Source organism: Cnephaeus nilssonii, assembly GCF_951640355.1.
Source record: "Cnephaeus nilssonii genome assembly, chromosome: 18".
Lineage (NCBI taxonomy): Eukaryota > Metazoa > Chordata > Mammalia > Chiroptera > Vespertilionidae > Cnephaeus > Cnephaeus nilssonii.
This window is the reverse complement of record NC_137089.1, coordinates 55,449,222-55,471,039: the sequence shown is the minus strand read 5'-3', so window position 1 is coordinate 55,471,039 and position 21,818 is coordinate 55,449,222. Positions and strand designations below refer to the sequence as shown.

At 56.9% G+C, this 21,818-nt stretch overlaps 1 protein-coding gene across 2 annotated transcripts; it reads left to right on the top strand.

The window, feature by feature from the left end:
* Positions 1-98: 98 nt before the first annotated feature.
* Positions 99-20,400, top strand: CALB1 (calbindin 1; the record flags this gene model as incomplete). 2 transcript variants are annotated; one of them, XM_079796678.1, is made up of 11 exons in its annotated part: positions 99-177; positions 746-822; positions 4,633-4,707; positions 12,090-12,173; positions 12,245-12,301; positions 16,350-16,427; positions 18,785-18,840; positions 18,928-18,967; positions 19,095-19,148; positions 19,653-19,724; positions 20,287-20,400. In XM_079796678.1, 11 exons carry the CDS (start codon positions 99-101, stop codon positions 20,398-20,400), a joined length of 786 nt encoding a protein of 261 aa, XP_079652804.1. The 2 variants fall into 2 exon arrangements, with proteins under 2 accessions (XP_079652804.1, XP_079652805.1); XM_079796679.1 differs by lacking the exon at positions 4,633-4,707.
* Positions 20,401-21,818: the final 1,418 nt, after the last annotated feature.

The window sequence follows — 21,818 nt, the reverse complement described above, 5'->3', positions numbered from 1 at the left end:
CTGCGCTGCGCTGGGCTGAGCAGCACCGCGGACAGCGCCCGGCCGGCGGCTCCGTGCGCACCCATCCACTCGGGCAGACACTCACACTCCGCTGCGCGATGGCAGAGTCCCACTTGCAGTCGCCCCTCATCTCGGCCTCACAGTTTTTTGAGATCTGGCTTCACTTCGATGCTGACGGTGACTATCTCCTCTCCACCTCTCCATCACCCCTGTCCATCCCTCCCTCTCCCCAGTCTCCTCTCCGTCACCCCCTGTCCATCCCTCCCTCTCCCCAATCTCCTCTCCATCACCCTGTCCATCCCTCCCTCTCCCCAGTCTCCTCTCCGTCACCCCCTGTCCATCCCTCCCTCTCCCCAATCTCCTCTCCATCACCCCTGTCCATCCCTCCCTCTCCCCAGTCTCCTCTCCATCACCCCTGTCCATCCCTCCCTCTCCCCAGTCTCCTCTCCATCACCCTGTCCATCCCTCCCTCTCCCCAGTCTCCTCTCCACCTCTCCATCACCCCTGTCCATCCCTCCCTCTCCCCAGTCTCTGTAAATAAGTAAACTTATTTCTCTCCAAGAAAGTGGGGCACAGGGTTTGGTGAACACTGCTCCTCAAAGGTCCCGTGGCCATGCTCAGCACCCCCACACCTGGGCAATCCAGGTCCCGGGGGGAGGGAACCTCTGGGGTGGCCAGAAAGACACCCGCCCGGGACACTGCCGGGGAGGGACGGGGTGTGACACCTGGCGCCTCTGTCTTGCAGGGAGTGGGTACCTGGAAGGCAAGGAGCTGCAGAGCCTGGTCCAGGAGCTCCAGCGGGCGCGGAAGAAGGCGGGGCTGGTAGGTTGAGTTCAAAGGAGGAAAATACAGATATTCTACATTCTACATCCACAAGAGCCAGCAGGGCCCCGTGGTTTCTAGGGGTGAGGGGAAGAAGCGGCCTTTCCAAAGTGTGTCGGGTGAAGAGAGACAGACAGAGACAGAGGAGGAGATGGAGAGACAGAGAGGGGGAGACAGAGACAGAGGGGGGAGACAGAGACAGAGAGAGGGGGAGACAGAGAAGAGAGGGGGAGACAGACAGAGAGAGGGGGAGACAGAGACAGAGAGAGGGGGAGAGACACACAGAGAGGGGGAGACGGAGACAGAGAGGGGGAGATAGAGACAGAGAGGGGGAGATGGAGAGACAGAGAGAGGGGGAGAGACACAGAGAGAGAGACAGAGTCAGAGAGAGAAAAGCGAGTCCCTGAAGGGGAAATCCGTGCAATCTGAAACCGGAGCTTCTGTGCTTGCACTGCCTTCTGGTGCAAAAGAGGCAGTGTGCGTGCGGTGCGGGAAGCCTGAGGGTCTGCGCCCGCCCGGGACTGGGCTGGTTAGGTAACTCCTAACTGCCCTCTAACTGCGTGAGCGGCCGGTACGTCCACTCTGCCCCTCCGTGGTCAGGAAGCAGACCTGCAGATGAGGACCGTTCCTATCGCCAGCTATTGTTTGATGGTGAAGTGGTTGGAGATCAGAAAATGACCTTCCTCCCCGGGGAAAGCGGAACACGTTGCAACATGATAATGAGCAAAAAGTTAGCAAGAAAGGTGTTCATTTCTGCCCAAAGGGAGAAACCCAAAAGTTAGAAATGTAAGCAGTAGAGAAATTTTAACAATTCCGTGTTTTTAAAGTGATGTCCTGCTGGTAAGCAGTTAACGGTGTTTTGAAAATAGCTCTATTTGTAATTTAAGCCGTTAGCTAATTAAACAACCCTTACTAACTCCAAATGACCTCCTTTGGTCCTGCTGTTAAGAAAATATGTGGTCGGCATAAAAGTAAAGTACCGCCTTTAAACCATAGACGAGATGACTGTATAAAGGAAAACAGGTTAAGAATTTTACTAATGTGTTGGGATTTATATGAGACTGCATTTCAGAAGCAGTGCTGGAGTGGGGCTATTAGATAGTACTCTGGTTTTTTGACTACCACTAGAAAGAGATTATGTATGCAAGGTGGGGCAAAAGTAGGTTTACAGTTGTTTGTATGGAAAATAACACAACAATTAATAATATAAGAATAAACTGTGTTCTGTGTACTCATGGCTGTAGCCCTACTTTTGCCTCACCGTGTATATATATTTGGAGGAAAATATAGGTGTGTGACTCTTAGCAGATCCCCTCCTCTAGCATAGAGTTACATATAATTTAAAATTACATATATATCACTTACACATCTCTGTTCAACATATTCAAAAAGAACCCCAGAGGACTCTGAAATGCAATGCATCGCTGAACTATCAGTTGCTAAAACCATTGACAAAATCGACTTAAAGCCAGACAACACCCTGGGGATTGTCTCACCAGATTTAGACTTTATAACCTGGAGGTACAACTGAACGGGATCAAGTAAAATAGGAAATGTTTCACACATTCTTTCTCTCCCCCTCCTTACACACTACCATGTAAATAAACTTACGCAATACTATCATTACAGCTCTACGCATCTTTTACTAATAAAGCAAAATGTTTTATTAGTAAAATATGTTTCATTAGTAAAAATATATATATTTTTTGAATGACAAGTCTCTTCATCATTTAAAATATTTGGTTGGAAAAAATCTTACTTGTTAAAAAATTTCAAATTGAAACCTTTTAAGATGCTTCCAGCAAATAAATGAATATATTTTAATTTTTCTAGAAGTAATTTTAAAATTGAGATTTATTTTCATCTTAGAAATTAAAATATTTAGAAACTATACATTTTTTCAGATTTTTCTTTTCCTCTCCCCATTTTAATGTTTATACTTTTTGTAAATACTGACTTTATGTTAGAGGTTTGAAGATTTTAGAGCATAATTGTCTTTTCCTATTGCCTAGACTCCAATTTTAGAATACTTGAAACTTTAATTATTAGATTATAATCCAACAATACCAAATCTGAACACAGACACAGGGTTATATCAAGTTGCTTGGTCCCTTGGTTACTGACTATTTTTTCTAAGATGATTTTAAGATTTAAGAACAAATGCTTTGTTCTTTGTGTACTTTAAGAATTGTACATTAGAATGGATAGTCCCACTATGGTCACTCTCACTTTTTAAAAAATATTTTTTTATTGATTTCAGAAAGGACGAGGGAGAGAGAGAGAGAGAGAGAGAGAGAGAGAGAGAGAAACATCGATGATGAGAGAGAATCATTGATCGGCTGCCTCCTGCACGCCCCTCACTGGGGATCGAGCCCGCAACCCGGGCCTGTGCCCTGACCGGAATCAAACCCTGACCTCCTGGGTTCATAGGTCGACGCTCAACTGAGCCATGCCGGCCGGGCCACTCTCACTTTCTTACAGTTGTTCCTATAGTAAAATTTAATAAATACAAGTTAAAATTAATCCATACTGGAGGAGGTTTTGTTTTAAATATGCTTTTATTTATTTTTAGAGAGAGAGGAAGGGAGAGGGATAGAGAGAGAGAAACATCGATAAGAAACATCGTTGATCCTCCTGCACGCCCCCCACTGGGGATCAAGCACAACCGGGGCATGTGCCCTGGCCAGGAATTCAACCAATCACTTGGTTCATGGGTCAATGCTCAACCCCTGAGCCACACTGACTGGGCTAGAAGAGTTTTTTGTTTGCTTGTTTGTTTGTTTTTTAAGACTACATTATAATTAAATTGCTTAATTACTCTCTGCTTCTTCAGTTCTACCAACAATATTTACTTTGGTTCAGAAAGGATTTTGTTAAACTTGTAGTAATGATATTCAGCCTCAATATAGCCCTTTGATTATACTAACTGGTCTATCCCTAGAGCAAACGGCTGCCTCTTTCTAGTTATGACAAAAACTGAGACCTTAATTTGTTTTGCAAGAACACAGAATGGCACGCAGTAAAGGCTGACCTACTTTAAACAGGCTGTTTAAACGGGCTACATTCAGCCTCCTGACTGCTGGCGGAGGCCATGGACCCTAGACTCCCGCCGTCAGCAGGGCAAGGGAGCAGGTTGCGGGAAGCCGCGTGGCGGGCGCACTCAGTAAGGCGCTCACACGTGTCTATTGAACTCAAGCTCACGTAGTCCAGCACAAACAGAGACAAGGCAGCACGGGGGGTGCGGGACCAGGACCAGCGGCCGAGACTCAGACCCTCAGCATCTGTCTCTGTGAAAACACACGTCGTTTTTATCTGGCACACATTTTTCTGATGTTTCATTTTTTACTTATTTAATCGATGGATGCCACCTGCCTACCAAGTGAGTTCCTCCTCAGTGTTCACCTTCTTTGCTTGTCCAAACGGAAAGCATGGATTGGGGCCTCCCAGGGAGGAGGCGGTTCGGAGAGGGGCCAGGCCGCGGCCAGCGGGGCGGCGCGGGGGCAGACTCCTCTGAAGCAGGTGCCCAGTGACCATTGTTTCTAGTTCATGACAGTCATCAGACCAAAGTGAATCGGAGAAAAACCATAGCAATCGGTTCAGAAATGGTCATGACAGTTGTGACTCCTGCATTGGAAACCAGCATGTACTGTTTATCCGTTGTCTTTAATTTTCTGAGAATGGTTCATCAGTCTGAGAGGTTCTAAATGGCCCCATCCCAGTTTTCCTTTGCAGTGAGTCACTAGCACCATCACAGCACGACCGGGTTGGGTCTGATTCTCACGGACTTTTCTTGCTTTTATATGATGTCAGGAGCTGTCGCCCGAGATGAAAGCTTTTGTGGACCAGTACGGCCAGAAGGATGATGGGAAGATAGGAATTGTGGAGGTAAGAGACGCGTTTCCAGTACAGTTTGGACGAATGGTCTGTGGCCATATTCAACTCCGATAGGACGTGTTGCCTAACTATCAGAAACATAAAATAAAAAACCGAGTCCTCAGCTACGTTTAGACGAGACCCTGGGACCAGGGCCAGGCAAGGACCTGCCCACACAGACGCCGGCTCCCTCCCAGCCCGCGAGTGTGCCTGCCTCGCTCGCCGGGACCTGGCCCGGCCATGGCCGCGGGCACTGCTCACCGCTCAGCGCCGTTAGATATAACGGAAACGCCGCCGGCCCGCGCAGCGTCAGAGCCGCAGCCTGGGTTCCGAGAGTCTATTTTGAACTGCAGTGGGCGTGTGGGCTCTGTTAGAGGTCCCTGGAAGTTCAAAACACGGTGCCAGATCTTAGCTTTTGGTGATGACTTCTGTCTGTGAACCAAGGAGGCAAAACTGGTCCCACATCAGGGCTCCGTGCCCCCCACTTAGTCCCCCGGGGGCTGGCGCCTCGCGGCTCCTCAGCCCTCTCCACCTGTCTGTCTCTGTTTCCATGAGAGAACTCGAGTGCGCAGCTTCAGGAAGTTAATCAGCTCCTATTTTAAAACACGCCACAGCACAAGGATCATTATGCTCTTTATGTAATGCCCTTAGTCCACCAGACTGTGACATTCTGACTGTTAACAGTATTCAGTCGTAATTTACCTTTGATTCCGAGAACTAACCTGGTTTTCAAGTAATTGATCTCACAGGACAGCTGCGTGCCAGGGTGGAACACACTCCTTTAAACCGCTAACACGGATAGAGTTACAGAAGGACGTACTATTATTATCTCTGTAATTAAAGTATCTCCCTGGAGTCTGCACTCCCCTCTGCAGACATGGAACGCATTGCTGTCTGAGAGATGGATGTATAGCAGCAGGACTGGAGACTGAGAACGAGGCCAGCCGGTGCAGGGGGGCCAGCCAGTGCAGGGGGGTCAGCCGGTACAAGGGGGCCAGCCAGTACAGGGGGGCCAGCCGGTACAGGGGGGCCAGCCGGTGCAGGGGGGCCAGCCGGTACAGGGGGGCCAGCCGGTACAGGGGGGTCAGCCGGTGCAGGGGGGTCAGCCGGTGCAGGGGGGTCAGCCGGTACAGGGGGGCCAGCCGGTACAGGGGGGCCAGCCGGTACAGGGGGGCCAGCCGGTGCAGGGGGGTCAGCCGGTGCAGGGGGGTCAGCCGGTACAGGGGGGCCAGCCGGTACAGGGGGGCCAGCCGGTGCAGGGGGGTCAGCCGGTGCAGGGGGGCCAGCCGGTGCAGGGGGGCCAGCCGGTACAGGGGGGCCAGCCGGTACAGGGGGGTCAGCCGGTGCAGGGGGGCCAGCCGGTGCAGGGGGGTCGCAGGTCAGTGAGCAGAGGCAGAGGGAGGGAGGGAGGGAGGGAGGCTGCCCCGATGCTTTAGGAGGCTCAGGGGATCCCGCACGTGGAACTTTTGCTAGAGCGGACCCTTGGGAAAACCAGCCGAGGGCCTCATTTTCACGATGAGGAGACTGAAGCCAGAAAGGGTGAATGATGCCTGCAGGTGCCCACAGGCAGGAGTGATAACCCGACCTGGCTCTGAGCCCCGCCCGGCCCAGGAGTGGGGGTGCTGACAGGTGGGCAGGGAGGAGGGCCCCAGGAGTGGGGGTGCTGACAGGTGGGGAGGGAGGAGTGGGGGTGCTGACAGGTGGGCAGGGAGGAGCGGCCCCAGGAGTGGGGGTGCTGACAGGTGGGGAGGGAGGAGGGCCCCAGGAGTGGGGGTGCTGACAGGTGGGGAGGGAGGAGGGCCCCAGGAGTGGGGGTGCTGACAGGTGGGGAGGGAGGAGTGGGGGTGCTGACAGGTGGGCAGGGAGGAGGGCCCAGGAGTGGGGGTGCTGACAGGCTGGCTGGGAGGTTCCTGTGACTGGCGCTGCCCAGGGTGTCAGTCAGGTGCAGAGGGAAGGAGAGGTTCTGAGCCTCATGGGAAAGAGACGGGAAGCGCCGAAGGAGGGAGGCGCGCCTGCAGGCCAGGTGCCCTCCTGTCACCGGAAAGGGCAGTAAATCAAGTCCATCCCGCTGGCTCCCGGCCGGCGCAGGCGGCCCCTGCTGCAAACCCCGCCGGTGACATGGGGCACAGCACACCCTCCCGGCGGTGGGAAGTGACCCGCGTGGCCGGATCAGCACGCCCGCCCACGCACCGCCGCCACCTCGCGGTGGCAGGGACGGCTGGGTTTGCCTCAAGGTTATGCCCGCTCCAGGGTGGCTCGTGGTTCATCACAACCTAACCCGGGGCACCCAACGCGAGGCCCCGTCCTCTCAACTGAGGGCTGGACGGGCGCGTGGGTGGGAAAGATCCGGGGACACGGGTCCATTTCCAAAGTCCGTCCCCACGAAGGCGACCACCCCCTCCCACCGCGCGGCTTTGACAGCTGGCCACACAGATGCAGTTCTGTGATAGGGAGATGGTTCACGTGAAGTCACAGCAGGGGGGTTGGAGCTCCGAGGTAATTTAACAACTGCCACGGCAGTCAAAATGCTCCGAGGTGGACTGAGACCAAGGAGTCGGTTGCAGCGAAGGCGGTTAGAATAGTCACAGGGAGGAAGCACTCGGAGATGATGGAAATTCCCCTCCGAGCTCCCCTGGCGGGAGGCGGGCCCACGAGCTTGCATCTGACCCTGGTCGCGAGCGGAACCGCCCGCTCTCCCGTCGCTGCGTCTGTCTGTCCAGGTCACTCGCCCGCTGCAGACAGAGATCTGAAAGCTACTTTAACCTCACACCCGCGGGAGCGAAGCGGCGACTCGGCCGCGCCCTCCCTCCACGGAGGGGGCTGGGCTCAGACCCACCGGGGTGCGATGTTGGGGCGGGCTGCTGTTCCACCGGAGACCTTGGGGAGTGACGGACAGTGAACCATGATTTAAAACTGCCTCTGCATAGAATTTTTAAATGGTATATTAGGAAAACTTTTTGACTGAGGTTTTAATTAAGGGTGATGATGGTAAGGGAGCAGGGTCTTAAAATCGAGAAAGTCAGGCTGTCCAACTTCTGATCTGGCTCCAGCTAAGAGCCACATGGACGCAGCCCGTCTGTCCGCAGCCTCTGCTCCTTGGCTGGGAACGGGGGTGGCGTCTGAGTAGCGACATCAAATGTGACAACACGTGCCAAGCCAATAGGTGAAGCCTGGCACACTGCACAACTCACAAAGGTACCAGCTGCTGCCACTCCAATGGAAAGGGCTCGCTGGGCACCTAGCATGCTCCTCCAAATGCCACGCCTTTCCCCACTTCCTATACGACTTGTCAGATTCAAACCAAAGTTCAACCAGACCTGAAGGAGAGGCGATGGTGTGCCTCCCAGACGTCCTGGACGCCTCCCTCTGGCTCCCAGACTCAAACAAAGGCTCTGGGACCGGCCGAGGGCTCAGCACGCGGCTGCGTGGCGCTGGGCTGCCGTCGCGGCAGAGTCCCTGGGTGCTGCCCTGGGCGTGCCTCCTCCTGGCACTTCGCCCTCTCGCTCTGCTCACCTCCAGCCGTGACTCGCCTGCCCCTGTGAGTCTCCCTAGGGGACTGAGTCCCGGCCCCAGTCATGCTCACAGCATAGCCCGGGGTCCCAGCAGGAACCTGGGCAGCTGCAAACATACAGCCAAGGCTGGGCCGCCCCGGCACCGCCAGGCCGTGGGCCCGGCTCCCTGGGCAGCCAGCCCGCTGCGAGCTCTCGGATCCGTTCCCGTGGAAGGGGAAGGACAGAGCGGGACTGGGCGGGGGGCCTGGGCTGTGACAGCCCCCAGGACAGCGGGCCCCACAGTCCCTTGGGCTGGGGAGACCCTTCCCAGGTGTCCCGGTTTTGAAAGAGAGGACAGAGCCTTTGCAGGTCCATGTGCTTGGGGACACAGCTCCTTTCAGCCCAGGTCACCTCCCAGACCTGCCAGCTGAGGCCACAGCAGCACCCTGGCTGCTGGAAGCAGGTCTGAGGGTGCCTCATGCTCCCCTCCCCACCCCCTGCCCTCCTCGGAGTGTCTGCCCAGGAGCAGCCTTCACTCCCCGAGTCAGGTTGGCTGCAGGCACCGGGCCCGGAGCCTGCGGTGAGGCCCAGCCCGCGTGCCCAGGCTGTGCACACCGTGGGCAGTGGGCGGGTGCGAGGCTCCGCAGCTCAGTGGCAGGCCCTCCTCACAGGGGGGTCTGTGTGGCCACAGCTCCCCGCCTTCCACTCATTCCCTCCACGTGTCCACGAAAGCGTTTTGAGCTCAAGGACTAGGAAATCACCGGGCATCTTGGGACAGGAGACAGGACACTGCCCTGGCCAAGCAGTGACCTGGGGGACCTGCCCTGCAGCGAGGCCCGCACTCGGGAGCGGTGAGACTCACGCGGCGGCACCTGGGGGAGGCGCTGCGTCCCGGTCACGGCGCCCATGCTACCCACACAGTCACACACCCCTCATTTTTTTTTTTAATCCTCACCTGAAGGTATTTTCCATTGCTTTTTAGAGCGAGTGGGAGGGAGGGAGGGAGAGAGAAACATCAGTGTGGGAGAGACACATCCACTATCCATTGGTTGTCTCCTGGGTCGATCCTGCAATCGAAGGACATGCCCTTGACCAGAATCGAACCCAGGACCTGTTACCGGGAAACCCCGGTGGGCTCGGGCTGCCTGTCGCTGTGTCCAATCACGAAGGCCGGGTTGAATCACATAAGCTGTTTATTGAGGAGGCCAGCCAACCAAGAAGCATCAAATCCTGCCTCCCAGCAGGTGCAGGGGACAGGGTCATACAGGGGAAGAGGCCGGGGTGAGGCTGGGAACGGAGTGCAGCCAAGTGCAGCCCTGGGGGTCCGCAGACGTCCGCGATTGTCCTTGTCATCAGGCGATGAGATTATGTTGACGAGATGATGTTTGGCTCCTGGTGGGTCGGCCTGACCATGCTTGTCAGGTCTGCTTGCTGGATTCACAGCTGAGTCACCTCCTCCATCGCTTCGCACGGGCCTTGGAAAGGAAACTTAAGAAAAACTTAACCCCCTCTTCACATATAAGAAACTTAATGCCCTGTTCACATAAGTGTATGTGTTAAGATTTAAAATGATATGATTACTTTTCAGATTAATGCAGGTGCCCTATCCATCAGATTATAGGTCCCCTATCAGACCCTCGGTCCACAGGCCAGCACTAGCCACTGAGCCAGGCTGGCCGGAGCCTGCCTCTCTCTTAGTGGCTGGTGCGTCTTATTGCCTCCTACATGTCTACAATGTCCAGCGGCTGTAAAATAGGACGGGGCTGCATTCAGTTTAACATGACAGTTCAGGGAAATTAAAAGACGGAATATGTTGAACGTAGACGTTTTTAAAAATTAATTAAAACGAGTCGGACGAAATGGAATGGGCAAAGAAATTTACACTAAAATGAAGAGTGATTTTGCCATCTCTGTGTTTGACTTTCCAGAGATCTCTGGACTTCATGTGAGATATGTGAATTTTAACTTTTGAAGGAAAGATGGTTAAAATTTTCCTAACTTTACCCTTGGTCATCGCTTACTCGCTTTTTCTCTTATTTTTTTTGTTTAATGTTTTTATGTACTTAGTGGATTTTGATAAGTAGAATTTAAGAAAAAATATGCTTTTCTGTTCAAAACAACACACAATAATTATGAAAATCTAAGCAATATAGAAAACTACGATGAAAATAGTAAAAACCAATTATTCACTATAAATCACAGTTAGTGGGTATTTTTATGAAGTAAATTATCAGCCGGTCCACAGCCTATGTCAGACACCTGGGGGCTGAGTGTTTGGGGGACAGAGGCCAAGAATATCTGCGACAGGCTCTGGGGCATCCACCCAGACTTCACAGCGTCTCTGACAGCCCGAGCCAGCGGCACAGGCGGACCCGGCTGACCCGCTTCCTGGATGAACGCTATGCTAATGCTCAGCCACCGGGACCTGCGTTCAGAATGAACAAGCAGGTGTTTCTGGCTGAGCCGCACTCACATCCTCAGGGACTTCGGGTCTGTCCCTGGGTTTCAACCCCCTGTGCGCTGCCTCTGAACAGCACGTTCCAATCTGAGATGTTATTTCAAAGACCTAACACCCGGTGAGTTAGAGGGCATTTGGTGAGGCACAAAGAAGCTGAGATCATCTGCATGTGAGGCAGAATGACACAGACCAAGTTAAACCAGGAGCCCAGCTCTCGATTCGAAATTGTGCGGCGCCGCCCACCCTCGAGTCACCAGTCCGGCCCTGCCTCGCTCCCCGGGCCCCGCAGCAGCCTCGGCCACTGCTGATCAGGCCCTCCCCCAGCACAGGCGCTCAGAGGCCCCTGCCACCCCGCCCCCGACGCTGCACGCACAATCTCCTCCTGTCCGGTTAATTAGCATAATAATTTTATAGATAGATAGATGATAGATAGATGATAGATTTTAAAATTTCAGCGGACCTAAAGGGTGAAAGCTGGTAAAGTGTGAGAGTCTTTTCGGTAGTTTGGGAGAACCTTGGACCACATGCTGACCTGAAGGTTCCTCCGGAGCCACATCGGGCGGGGCCCACGCCCAGGGGGGCTCCCAGCGCGGCAGGAAGGGGTGAGGTGCATTCCCAGGGGTGATGCAGCCTCTTCACACACACCCCTCCACGACCCGGCACCCACTGCGCACCGGCCCGGCTCTATTTCGGCGCCTCTTGGTGGTGAGGATGGAAGTGGCCGGAGGCTCCGGGACCACAGCTAATTCACAGCCCCGCAGGAACAGAACCGGCTGTGCTCGGCCATCAGTCCACGCCCTCCCGGCCCCAGAGATGGGTCATGTCCACCCTAGAATGGGAGCTGGAGCCCCTTTTATTTTTTCCAAAAAACACAAAAGGCATTTAAGTTATGAGCCGAGATCTAAGGAGAAATGTCATAGCGTCATGAAAGGGAAATTATAAAATAAGCCCAGGAGCCATCTTCAAGCAGAGGACGGCCCAGCAGTCCTCCGTGACCACCGCTGAGAGGAGCTTCTTCTCACCTCATTCCAGAACCTTCCAATTGTTTGGGCTCATCTTCCTTCTCAGACATGGGAACCCACTTCTTCCCGGCCTTCTTTCCCCACATCACTCTCCTGCTTCTCCCCTGCAGTGCACGCCCTCGCCCTGCCTCTCCCCTGCAGTGCACACCCTCACCCTGCCTCTCCCCTGCAGTGCATGCCCACGCCCGTGCCCTGTGCCAGAGAGGAGCTGTGAGGCAGACGGAGGGCGGGCACAGCCTCCAGCTGAGGGGTGAGGCCCGGCCCGAGGACAGTCCAGAGGAGCACAGTGGCTCTTCGGGAACCGAGCAGCGGGAGGGAAAGGCGGCCCGGTGCTGCTCTCCTGGGTCTCGGCAGCGAAACTGCCGGTGAGCGTGCAGGGCGGAGCTGGCCTGCGCGGCTCCTCACCCTCGGCCTCTCTTGCAGCTGGCGCACGTGCTGCCCACGGAGGAGAACTTCCTGCTGCTGTTCCGGTGCCAGCAGCTCAAGTCCTGCGAGGAGTTCATGAAGGTGAGGCACTGCGGGCGGCCCCCGCCTCGGAGCGGGAGGGCCGTCTAACGCGGCCCCCTCTCCCCTCACAGACGTGGAGGAAGTACGACACTGACCACAGCGGCTTCATCGAGACGGAGGAGCTGAAGGTAAGCCAGGCCGCCCGCGTGTCTTCCTCTCAGACGCAGGGATGACTCTTTAGCCTCCTAACCCTCCCGCAAAGGAAGCTGACCCTGAGCCCGGCACGTGACCACCCGCATCTCCACTCGCCGCGGAGAGCCAGCTCACCGAGGCCTCGGCCCTTCGCTCAGCAAAGCCAGGGTTAGCGCTCCGTGTGGGCGCCGTTATCCTCACGCGGACAGATGCCGAGCGCTCGGCTGAGCACGCCACTCCTCTCCGAGAGGTGATGGTTCATCCATTAAACGTCTGTGTGAACAGGCTCCGCTCGGGAGAAAGGCGTTAACAATCACTGCACCAGACTATCTGCCAGGTGCAGTGCCCACCACCGTGTCCAGTGTCGGGGTGAGCTTGGGGGTCCTTTCACCCCGTGAGGAGGAGGGAGGAGGTGGAGAGAGGGCCTCGGGGCCTCACAGAAGTCAGACGCAGGGCCTGGGGGCAGACCCAGCTCCTCGGCCTCTGGCTGGGACCGTCCACGCCGGTTCCTCTCAAGAGCAAGGCCCTCGGGTGGCCCCACGCCTGGCGGGCCAGGCTGCTCAGAAAAGCAGCCACGAAGTGAGTGCCTGCCCCTCGCACAGGCTGCGGGCGCTGGGGAGGTGCAGGGGCAGGAGGACAGGAGCCCGACCGGGCCTCCTCCGGACGGCCTCTCGGTCCCTGTGCCGGCGGGTCCTCCTCCGGACGGCCTCTCCGTCCCTGTGCCGGCGGGTCCTCCTCCGGACGGCCTCTCGGTCCCTGTGCCGGCGGGTCCTCCTCCTCCGGACGGCCTCTCGGTCCCTGTGCCGGCGGGTCCTCCTCCGGACGGCCTCTCCGTCCCTGTGCCGGCGGGTCCTCCTCCTCCGGACGGCCTCTCCGTCCCTGTGCCGGCGGGTCCTCCTCCTCCGGACGGCCTCTCCGTCCCTGTGCCGGCGGGTCCTCCTCCTCCGGACGGCCTCTCCGTCCCTGTGCCGGCGGGTCCTCCTCCGGACGGCCTCTCCGTCCCTGTGCCGGCGGGTCCTCCTCCTCCGGACGGCCTCTCGGTCCCTGTGCCGGCGGGTCCTCCTCCGGACGGCCTCTCCGTCCCTGTGCCAGCGGGTCCTCCTCCTCCGGACGGCCTCTCGGTCCCTGTGCCGGCGGGTCCTCCTCCAGACGGCCTCTCCGTCCCTGTGCCGGCGGGTCCTCCTCCGGACGGCCTCTCCGTCCCTGTGCCGGCGGGTCCTCCTCCGGACGGCCTCTCGGTCCCTGTGCCGGCGGGTCCTCCTCCTCCGGACGGCCTCTCGGTCCCTGTGCCGGCGGGTCCTCCTCCTCCGGACGGCCTCTCCGTCCCTGTGCCGGCGCACGCCGCCTGCTGGTGGCCACGGGCCTTCCCTCCGGCCTGAGCGCACGCAGGTGCGGTGCTGCAGGGAGGCCGGTGAGACGCAAGGCGCAGTAGGTCTGTCCTGCATAAGCCCCTGACGACTGGCCTTTCAGAACGTGGAAGCATCTTCCCTCCACCCCACGCCTTCGCAGCAGGAGCCCGCGCCCGGCCGTCGGCGTGTGGCTCAGGGAGCAGCGCAGTCAGGCGCCGGCGATGTGGGGGCACGGGGCGTGGCGTCGCACCCTAACCCTCGCCAAGACGTTCCGAGCGGACGTCACTGCGCCACGCCACAGAGAACCGAAGCCGGGGTGCTGGAAAGGTCACGTGTCCACAGCTGCCGGGGGAGAGCCGGGGGTGCGGGTCTCACCACGCAGGCTGTCCCGCAGCTGCGAGCAGGGACGCGCTCCCGCTCACAGTGGACGTGGCGGGAGTCGCACCATTTTATTTAATTTCATCTTTAAAGTTAAACTGATTGGGGTGACATTGGTCAACCTGATCAGGTGGGCCAGGTGTGGGTTGCTATGGTGCCCGGTCTGTATGCGGCGCTGCGTGCCCGTCACTCAAAGTCAGGTGGCCTCCTGTGGCCGCCCGCGGACCGGAGGTGGCCTGGGCCGCGGCACCGGCTAAGACATGTGCAGCCATCGCTCTGGGAGGGGACATCCTTAAGCGAAATCACAGGAAACAACGTCTGTGGCAAACATGCCGTTCGGCGACGCGGAGGCCGCAGGTGGCCGCTGAGCGCTGTTTTCATCCCATTGAACCAAAACGTCCTTTTGAAAGTTAGCTCGGGCTCCTAACAGCAGCTTCCGCTCACTTCCAGCCTCAGACCGCACGGTCTCCTCTTTGCTCTCAATGTTCTTCTCGGGAAGAGGCTCTCGGCCTGGCAGAGCCGCGGGGCGTGAGTGGCTCTCAGGAAGCTCTTTAAGCTGCGCAGAGAAGCCGCCTGCTCCTGCTCCGGGCTATTTTTGTGACCACCATTTTTGTCTCTGGTGAGGACTTTAACCCAATTAATCTCTGACAGAGCCTTCTAAGACTCAAAATAAAACTCACCTCAGAGATAACTGGGAAGTTTCCATCTGCTCTTCGGGTTTGAAGAGGAATGCTGGGAGCGGAAACCATGTGTCAGCCCCCGGCTCCTCCTGAGAGAGGAGAGCAGGTGCCGCCTCCCAGCGGGACACGGGGGACCAGCTCCTCGCGGAGCCAGACCGTCCTCCCGCCCCCCCAGACCGTCCTCCCGCCCCCAGACCGTCCTCCCGCCCCCCCAGACGGTCCTCCTGCCCCCCCAGACCGTCCTCCTGCCCCACCAGACCGTCCTCCCGCGCCCCCAGACCGTCCTCCCGCGCCCCCAGACCGTCCTCCCGCCCCCAGACCGTCCTCCCGCCCCCCCCAGACCGTCCTCCCGCCCCCCCAGACCGTCCTCCCGCCCCCACAGACCGTCCTCCTGCCCCCAGACCGTCCTCCCGCGCCCCAAGACCGTCCTCCCGCCCCCAGACCGTCCTCCTGCCCCCAGACCGTCCTCCCGCCCCCACAGACCGTCCTCCCGCCCCCAGACCGTCCTCCCGCGCCCCCAGACCGTCCTCCCGCCCCCCCAGACCGTCCTCCCGCCCCCCCAGACCATCCTCCTGCCCCACCAGACCGTCCTCCCGCGCCCCCAGACCGTCCTCCCGCGCCCCCAGACCGTCCTCCCGCCCCCCCAGACCGTCCTCCCGCCCCCACAGACCGTCCTCCCGCCCCCCCAGACCGTCCTCCCGCCCCCAGACCGTCCTCCCGCCCCCAGACCGTCCTCCCGCCCCCCAGACCGTCCTCCCACCCCCACAGACCGTCCTCCCGCCCCCCCAGACCGTCCTCCCGCCCCCCCAGACCGTCCTCCCGACCCTCCGACCGTCCTCCCGCCCCCAGACCGTCCTCCCGACCCTCCGACCGTCCTCCCGCCCCCCCAGACCGTCCTCCTGCCCCCCAAGACCATCCTCCTGCCCCCAGACCATCCTCCTGCCCCCAGACCAGCAGCTTCCCCAGGAGCAGAGAGAGCCAGGCACAGAGCGGAGGCTGGCCCTGCTCGCCGCCCTGTCACTCCTGGGAGCCCCGGTGTACAAGCACTGACGTCCCTCCTCACCTCCATCACCCTCCCGGCACCCCCTGTCCACACGGTCACGTGTCCTCGGGGAGAGATGGCATCGCGGTGCCACCTGCATTAGGAAGCCGGCCTGAAGCTCCCGGCCAGCCCGGAAGGAGCTGCTCTGGCGGCCAGGGCGCACCCCAGGCTCCCCGAGGCCGCGGCCAGGGCGCACCCCAGGCTCCCCGAGGCCGCGGCCAGGGCGCACCCCAGGCTCCCCGAGGCCGTGGCCAGGGCGCACCCCAGGTTCCCCTGAGGCCGTGGCCAGGGCCTGCTCCCGTGGAGTGGCGAGCGCGGGTGAGGTGTCTAGAAACTGGCCGGCTGAGCTGGCTGCTTCTCCAGGTCCGCTCGGACCCCTGCCGTGCACAGCCAGACTCCTTTCCCTGGACCCAAGAGCGGGCCACAGCCGGAGCGGGCGGGAGCAGCCGCCGCAGGGCTGGGTCTGCGGGAACCAGGGCGGCGGCTCTCCCCGCTGCGGCCCCCGCCCGCCCCCCCCCCCCCCAGTGCGGCCTCAGAAAGATGCCGCCTCCCCGGGCGGTCACCGAGGAAGCGCCCCGTGTTCTCTGTCCCCCAGAACTTCCTCAAGGACCTGCTGGAGAGAGCCAACAAGACGGTGGATGATGCGAAGCTGGCCGAGTACACAGACCTCATGGTAAGGCGCCGGGAACACCGAGCCACGGCCGCCCCGCGCCGGTGAGAGCGGGGCCCGGGCGGCCGGTGAGAGCGGGGCCCGGGGGCCGGTGAGAGCGGGGCCTGCCCCGTGGCCGGTGAGAGCGGGGCCTGCCCCGTGGCCGGTGAGAGCGGGGCCCGGGGGCCGGTGAGAGCGGGGCCTGCCCCGTGGCCGGTGAGAGCGGGGCCTGCCCCGTGGCCGGTGAGAACAGGGCCCGGGCGGCCTCGCACACGGGTACCACTCACAGGAAAGCTGACGCCCGGCCGCGGGCGGCCCTCGCGGCTGTGCCGCAGGCTCCAAACGGGCACATCTCTGTTCGTGCTGTCCGGTCGGCAATTTGGTCTCAAAAGATCACTTGTTTTTTTTAAAAGCCAGTGTATGACATCACTGATTCTATAACTCAGATAATGTAAGTCACGTTATAGATATGTGCGTTATGTCACTAACGGTCGTTTCTTATGGAAGTTCTCAATCAGTTTTATCAGGGAAAGCATTGGGAAAGCACAGGTTTTGTTAGAGTTCAGAGGGCACTCACAGCTGCCTTGCTCGTTGACAGCCTGTGGTCAGACGGTACGTCTGCCTCTGCCTTTTGAGTTTGTTATTTTGGAGCACCACCTGCGTGTGTGGGTGAGGAGATCCAAACACGCCTTTGTGCTGACGTCGGGGGGGCAGTGTGAGCCAGATCTGCGGTCCGTGCTGACCGTGGAGCTGAGAAAGCTGCTTCACACACAGGCATCCGTGTCTTAGGAATGAATGTCAAATGCGTTCATGAAGCCCAGATAAAGCCATCCCGTGCCCACGAGGTTAACGCGTTTCAAGTGGGTAAGTGGGCTCATGCTGATTTCTTAGGACCACGAGGGCTTTCCTAACCTGCTTCAGCCGCGGGCAACACTGTTTTAATTGTTTACTTCTTGGAATTTAAAGTTTCATTGTGCAGTCAGCGCCCGTGTGTGTGTCCATGCTTTAACTGCCGTGGCAGTGAATTCTCACCTCGTGGATTTAAGTAGATGACCCATACAACGTAAGTGCATGTTATAAAACTGTGTTACACCAGACGGGTTAGGGAGTTGGACTCTCCAGTGCCCTTATAAAAGGCGTGGTTACGTCTGACGAAGCTGAGGCGGCTCTCGGCCTGCCAGCCTACCTCCCGTGGGGAACGCCTCCAGAGCGGAGCTGCGCCGTGGCCACTGCGGCGACGTGTGTTATAAAGCGGGCGAACATCTAGTTTCAAACAACCCATTTTCTGAGTCCGCCTTGCATCGCGCCGGAAGCATCAGCACAGAACTGTGTCCCGGAGGGCCGCCCGGCGCCGGCTTCCGGGAGAAGACACTAACCTACATGCACCGGCGGGCGGGGTGCCGACCGTAAGGGATATCTATTTAGAGTAAGGACTCCTCTCCAGGTAGAGCTCTGAGCCGCCTTTCAAAACCACTCAGATGGGAGTTTGCATATCTGATTAAATGTCATAAACCAGTTCAAATCGGAGAAGCAAATTAATCAAGAACTAATTAACATTTAAGTATATTTGTGGGGAAATATTTCCCTGTGGGCACTGATCCGGGTGACCTGGCGTCCGGGGCTCGGTGCTGATATTAGTGGGACAATGAATTATAAAACGTGTCAGCATCTGCCTCCCCCAGACATGCATTCCTTCTGTCCCCAAAGAGGCCCCATTCTGACCCGCATCGCATTCCTTTATGAACAAAAATAATGCACTTTTCCACTTATGTGGTGTACATATTTGACCTATTTCATACACAATTCTTCTGTCCGCGATAGCACAGCAGTATTCCTACCTGCCCCCAGGCCGTGTCTGCGGTGCGGGGCGTGTACGTGCTGGGCTTTACAGCGTACCCAGCGTGCAAAGGGAATGAAACAACTCCAAATTACTCGAAACTTCTGTTCTCCAAGGATTATTCATAGTGTCTGCCTATTGCTGTGGGTGTCCCCCATTATGTTCCTGAGAGAAAAGCAAGTATTTATTTCACACCACTGCGCGGGCAGTCAGGGGGTGCTCCCGCAGACAGCCTCAGCCACCCCCCCCACCCCGCCCACCTCACGTCTGGAGACATGCGCACGTCTGTGCGAGGAAAACCATGGCAGGCTTCTAGCCGTGGACCACCACTGCTTGACTGCTCTAAGTTCTCTGAGACACTTGGGCAACTATACAGGTTACAGAACTGAAGACCCTGCACCAATAGTTCAACAAATGCTACTTTCTACAACTTTGCTGTATATATAAGTAATTCGTAACTCAAACAGCTTTAAGTTGAATTTTCTTGTCCTTCATGCAATAAACCATTATTCAATGGCTACAATAATGACTTTTTGTCTTTCAGCTGAAATTGTTTGATTCAAATAATGACGGGAAGCTGGAGTTAACCGAGATGGCCCGGTGAGTTAGGGGCTGCACAAATATTAACACAAGCCGATCCCTGTCAAAAAAATCTAATTTACTAACGTAATGTTTTTCTCTCAAAAGGCTACTACCAGTGCAGGAGAATTTTCTTCTTAAATTTCAGGTATTTCTCTTTTTCTCTACCACTGATGGTATTTTCCTTGAACAGTCACAATGTGGGAGAGCCGCTGAGGGAAACGCAATAAAGCTTACCAGCAGCATTTTAACCTTGCTCCTTCTCTACCCTCCAGGGCGTCAAAATGTGTGGGAAAGAGTTCAATAAAGCTTTCGAGTTATATGACCAGGTAAAAGTCTGTTCATAGCTGTAGTTCGTCAGAAAATTCCAGCAGTTTCCTCCACTCAGTGAAAGGCTCTGCCCTGTGTGTGTGCATGCATGTGTGCGCGCACGCGCGCGTGCGTGTGTAAAAGGCTGTTTGCAAGGTCACTGCTAACCTCCTTTATTTGCTCTGGAAGTCTCTACCCCTGGACCAAACCAGTGTGACCCCAGCGGGTCACATGGCCCCCGGCCTCCATGTCCTCACTCATATGAGCACATGGGTGACAGGCACCTCCACGGGAGGTGAAGTGAGCACGAAGAGACGTGTTAAATGTGAAGCTCTTTGAAACGCTCAAAGCGTGTGACCAATGTAAGGTGTTGAATGAGAGGTGACTCTGGAACCTCGGAGCAGCCAGCCATGCGGATCTGAGAGGGGGTCCGGTGCTGCCTGGGACGGGGCCAGAGCATGTCCCTCATGTGTGTGGCTGCACTGCCGTGGTGTCCGAGACCTGCTCTGCTTCTCCTCCCTCAGGACGGCAATGGCTACATCGATGAACACGAGCTCGACGCTTTGCTGAAGGATCTGTGCGAGAAGAACAAGCAGGTAACTCATTACCGGTTCTTGCTTCTTAGGCAGGTTTTACGGATCCATCTGGAAGCAACCGCCCACAATGTGTGGAACTCTGAACATCTGGAGAGGGGCAGGAGTAGCTTCAGTTCCTAACCTGATTTGGCAACTGGGATCAATAGATGTTTATTTATTTTATTGTTTATCACCCGAGGATATTTTTTCCATTGATTTTTAGAGAGAGTGGAAGGGAGAGGGACAGGGAGGAGAGAGAGAGAAACACTGATGTGACAGAGACACATCAACTGGTTGCCTCCCACTTGTACCCTGATGGGGGCTGGGGATTGAACCCACAACCTTGACTGGAAATCAAACCCATGACCCTTCAGTCTGCAGGCCAACACTCTAACCACTGAGCATACCAGCCAGGGCTGGGATCAATAGACTTTACAACCACCTTGTACCCAGCTCCTTTACAACCACCCAGCTCCTCTCCAGGGGCCTCTGTACAGAGCAGTTTCCTGCCACAGCCCCTCACCCGGCCACACTGACTCACGTCCACGTTAACCGGGCCACGTGCCCTCTGTGCTCTGTGCAGGACCTGGACATCAACAACATCCCCAACTACAAGAAGAGCATCATGGCCTTGTCCGACGGGGGGAAGCTGTACCGGACGGACCTCGCCCTCATCCTCTCTGCTGGGGACAACTAGAGTGGTAACTCGGCCACTCGCTAGCGGTACACCTTACCCAAAAACAAGTGTGCACCCTAAGGGCGTAGCCTGTTTCCGTTTGTAGCTGTACATGTAACTGCCCGTAGATAACTGTCCAGGTGTGTGGCACAATCTTTCCACTTGTTTCTATACTGCTTGTAATGTACAGTTTTTGTACCGCAGGACTGAAAAGGAGATTGTCTATGCTTAAGCCAGTCAATACACCCATTAAAAAAATAACCTGACATATTCCTGCTTTCATACATGGAGTTGGTCAGCATTTCCCTAAACAATTCATCAGGATTAATCTCTACAACTCTAGTCTCTGATGTGTTAATGCAAGTTTTTCACAAAGCATTCTCATTTCAGACAATCACAGGCCAATCCCACGAAATCGTTCTAAGCTGTCCTTCCAGTTACCGGGCGGCGTGTGCTTTTGCATCTAGAGTACCGACACGTCCCCGTAGTTAGGCAGCAGGCCCTGGGGCAGGACGTCGTCTCCTGCTTGACCTCACCACATGCTGGTCAGGCGATTTGGGGGCAAGACAGTGCCCGGCGGACGCCACACTGTGTCCGGTCCTTGTGTGTCCCCCACATGCTCACTGTCGAAGGACAGCCTCAGCCCACTTTCTAAACAGTTTTCACGTGTTGGGGACGACAATTATTCTAGAAAATGCTGTTTTGATGTCGTGTTCTGTCACCTCCGATTAAATCCCACGTGCGGAGCAGCCTGGTGTCTAGTTCGCATCCTTCCGGGACTTTCTTCCCACGCAGAACTTCTCATTCCGTTCGAGCGTCTCTGCTGCCTCCAAAAACATCCTCTATTCTCACTTTCCTTTTCCCGACATCACTGATCCCAACACCAGGCCAGGCCCTGCTGGCTGAGTCACATCAGCAGCCGTGTCTCCCGTGAATTTGTCTTTCATGTTGAGATGAGCATTCAAAATAATTGTATTTCTGTCCTCAAATAATTTCAAATGAGTTAAAAATAACCGTGAAGAGAAATGCTGTGTAACCGCCTGGTCCACAGGGAGATGCTAGCACGGCCTGACGGCACAGCCCGCTCCTGCCGCGGCGCTGCCTGCTGGGCCTCGGGCGGGCTGCCACTCCTGGACCCAGCTTCGGGCCGTCCGTGAACTCGCACCAACTTTCTCAGTTAACAGAAATAATAGTAGAAAGTGACGTGTCCCTTCCCCCCAAGAATGAAGAGAGGACGTGCGCCCAGGAATGGCATTTCCGGGCCAGGTGGGTGGGCTGTGGTGCAGCGAGTGGTGCTGAGGATGGAAGGAGGAAAGGGAGTGAGGCCCCTGCATTTGTGTTGAAACCCTCGTCCTGGGTCAGCAGGTGGGGACGCAGGCGCTCAGATGGTAAATGTCACCTGCGACCCGGAGCTGCCCCGACTCACGGAAGGAATACAC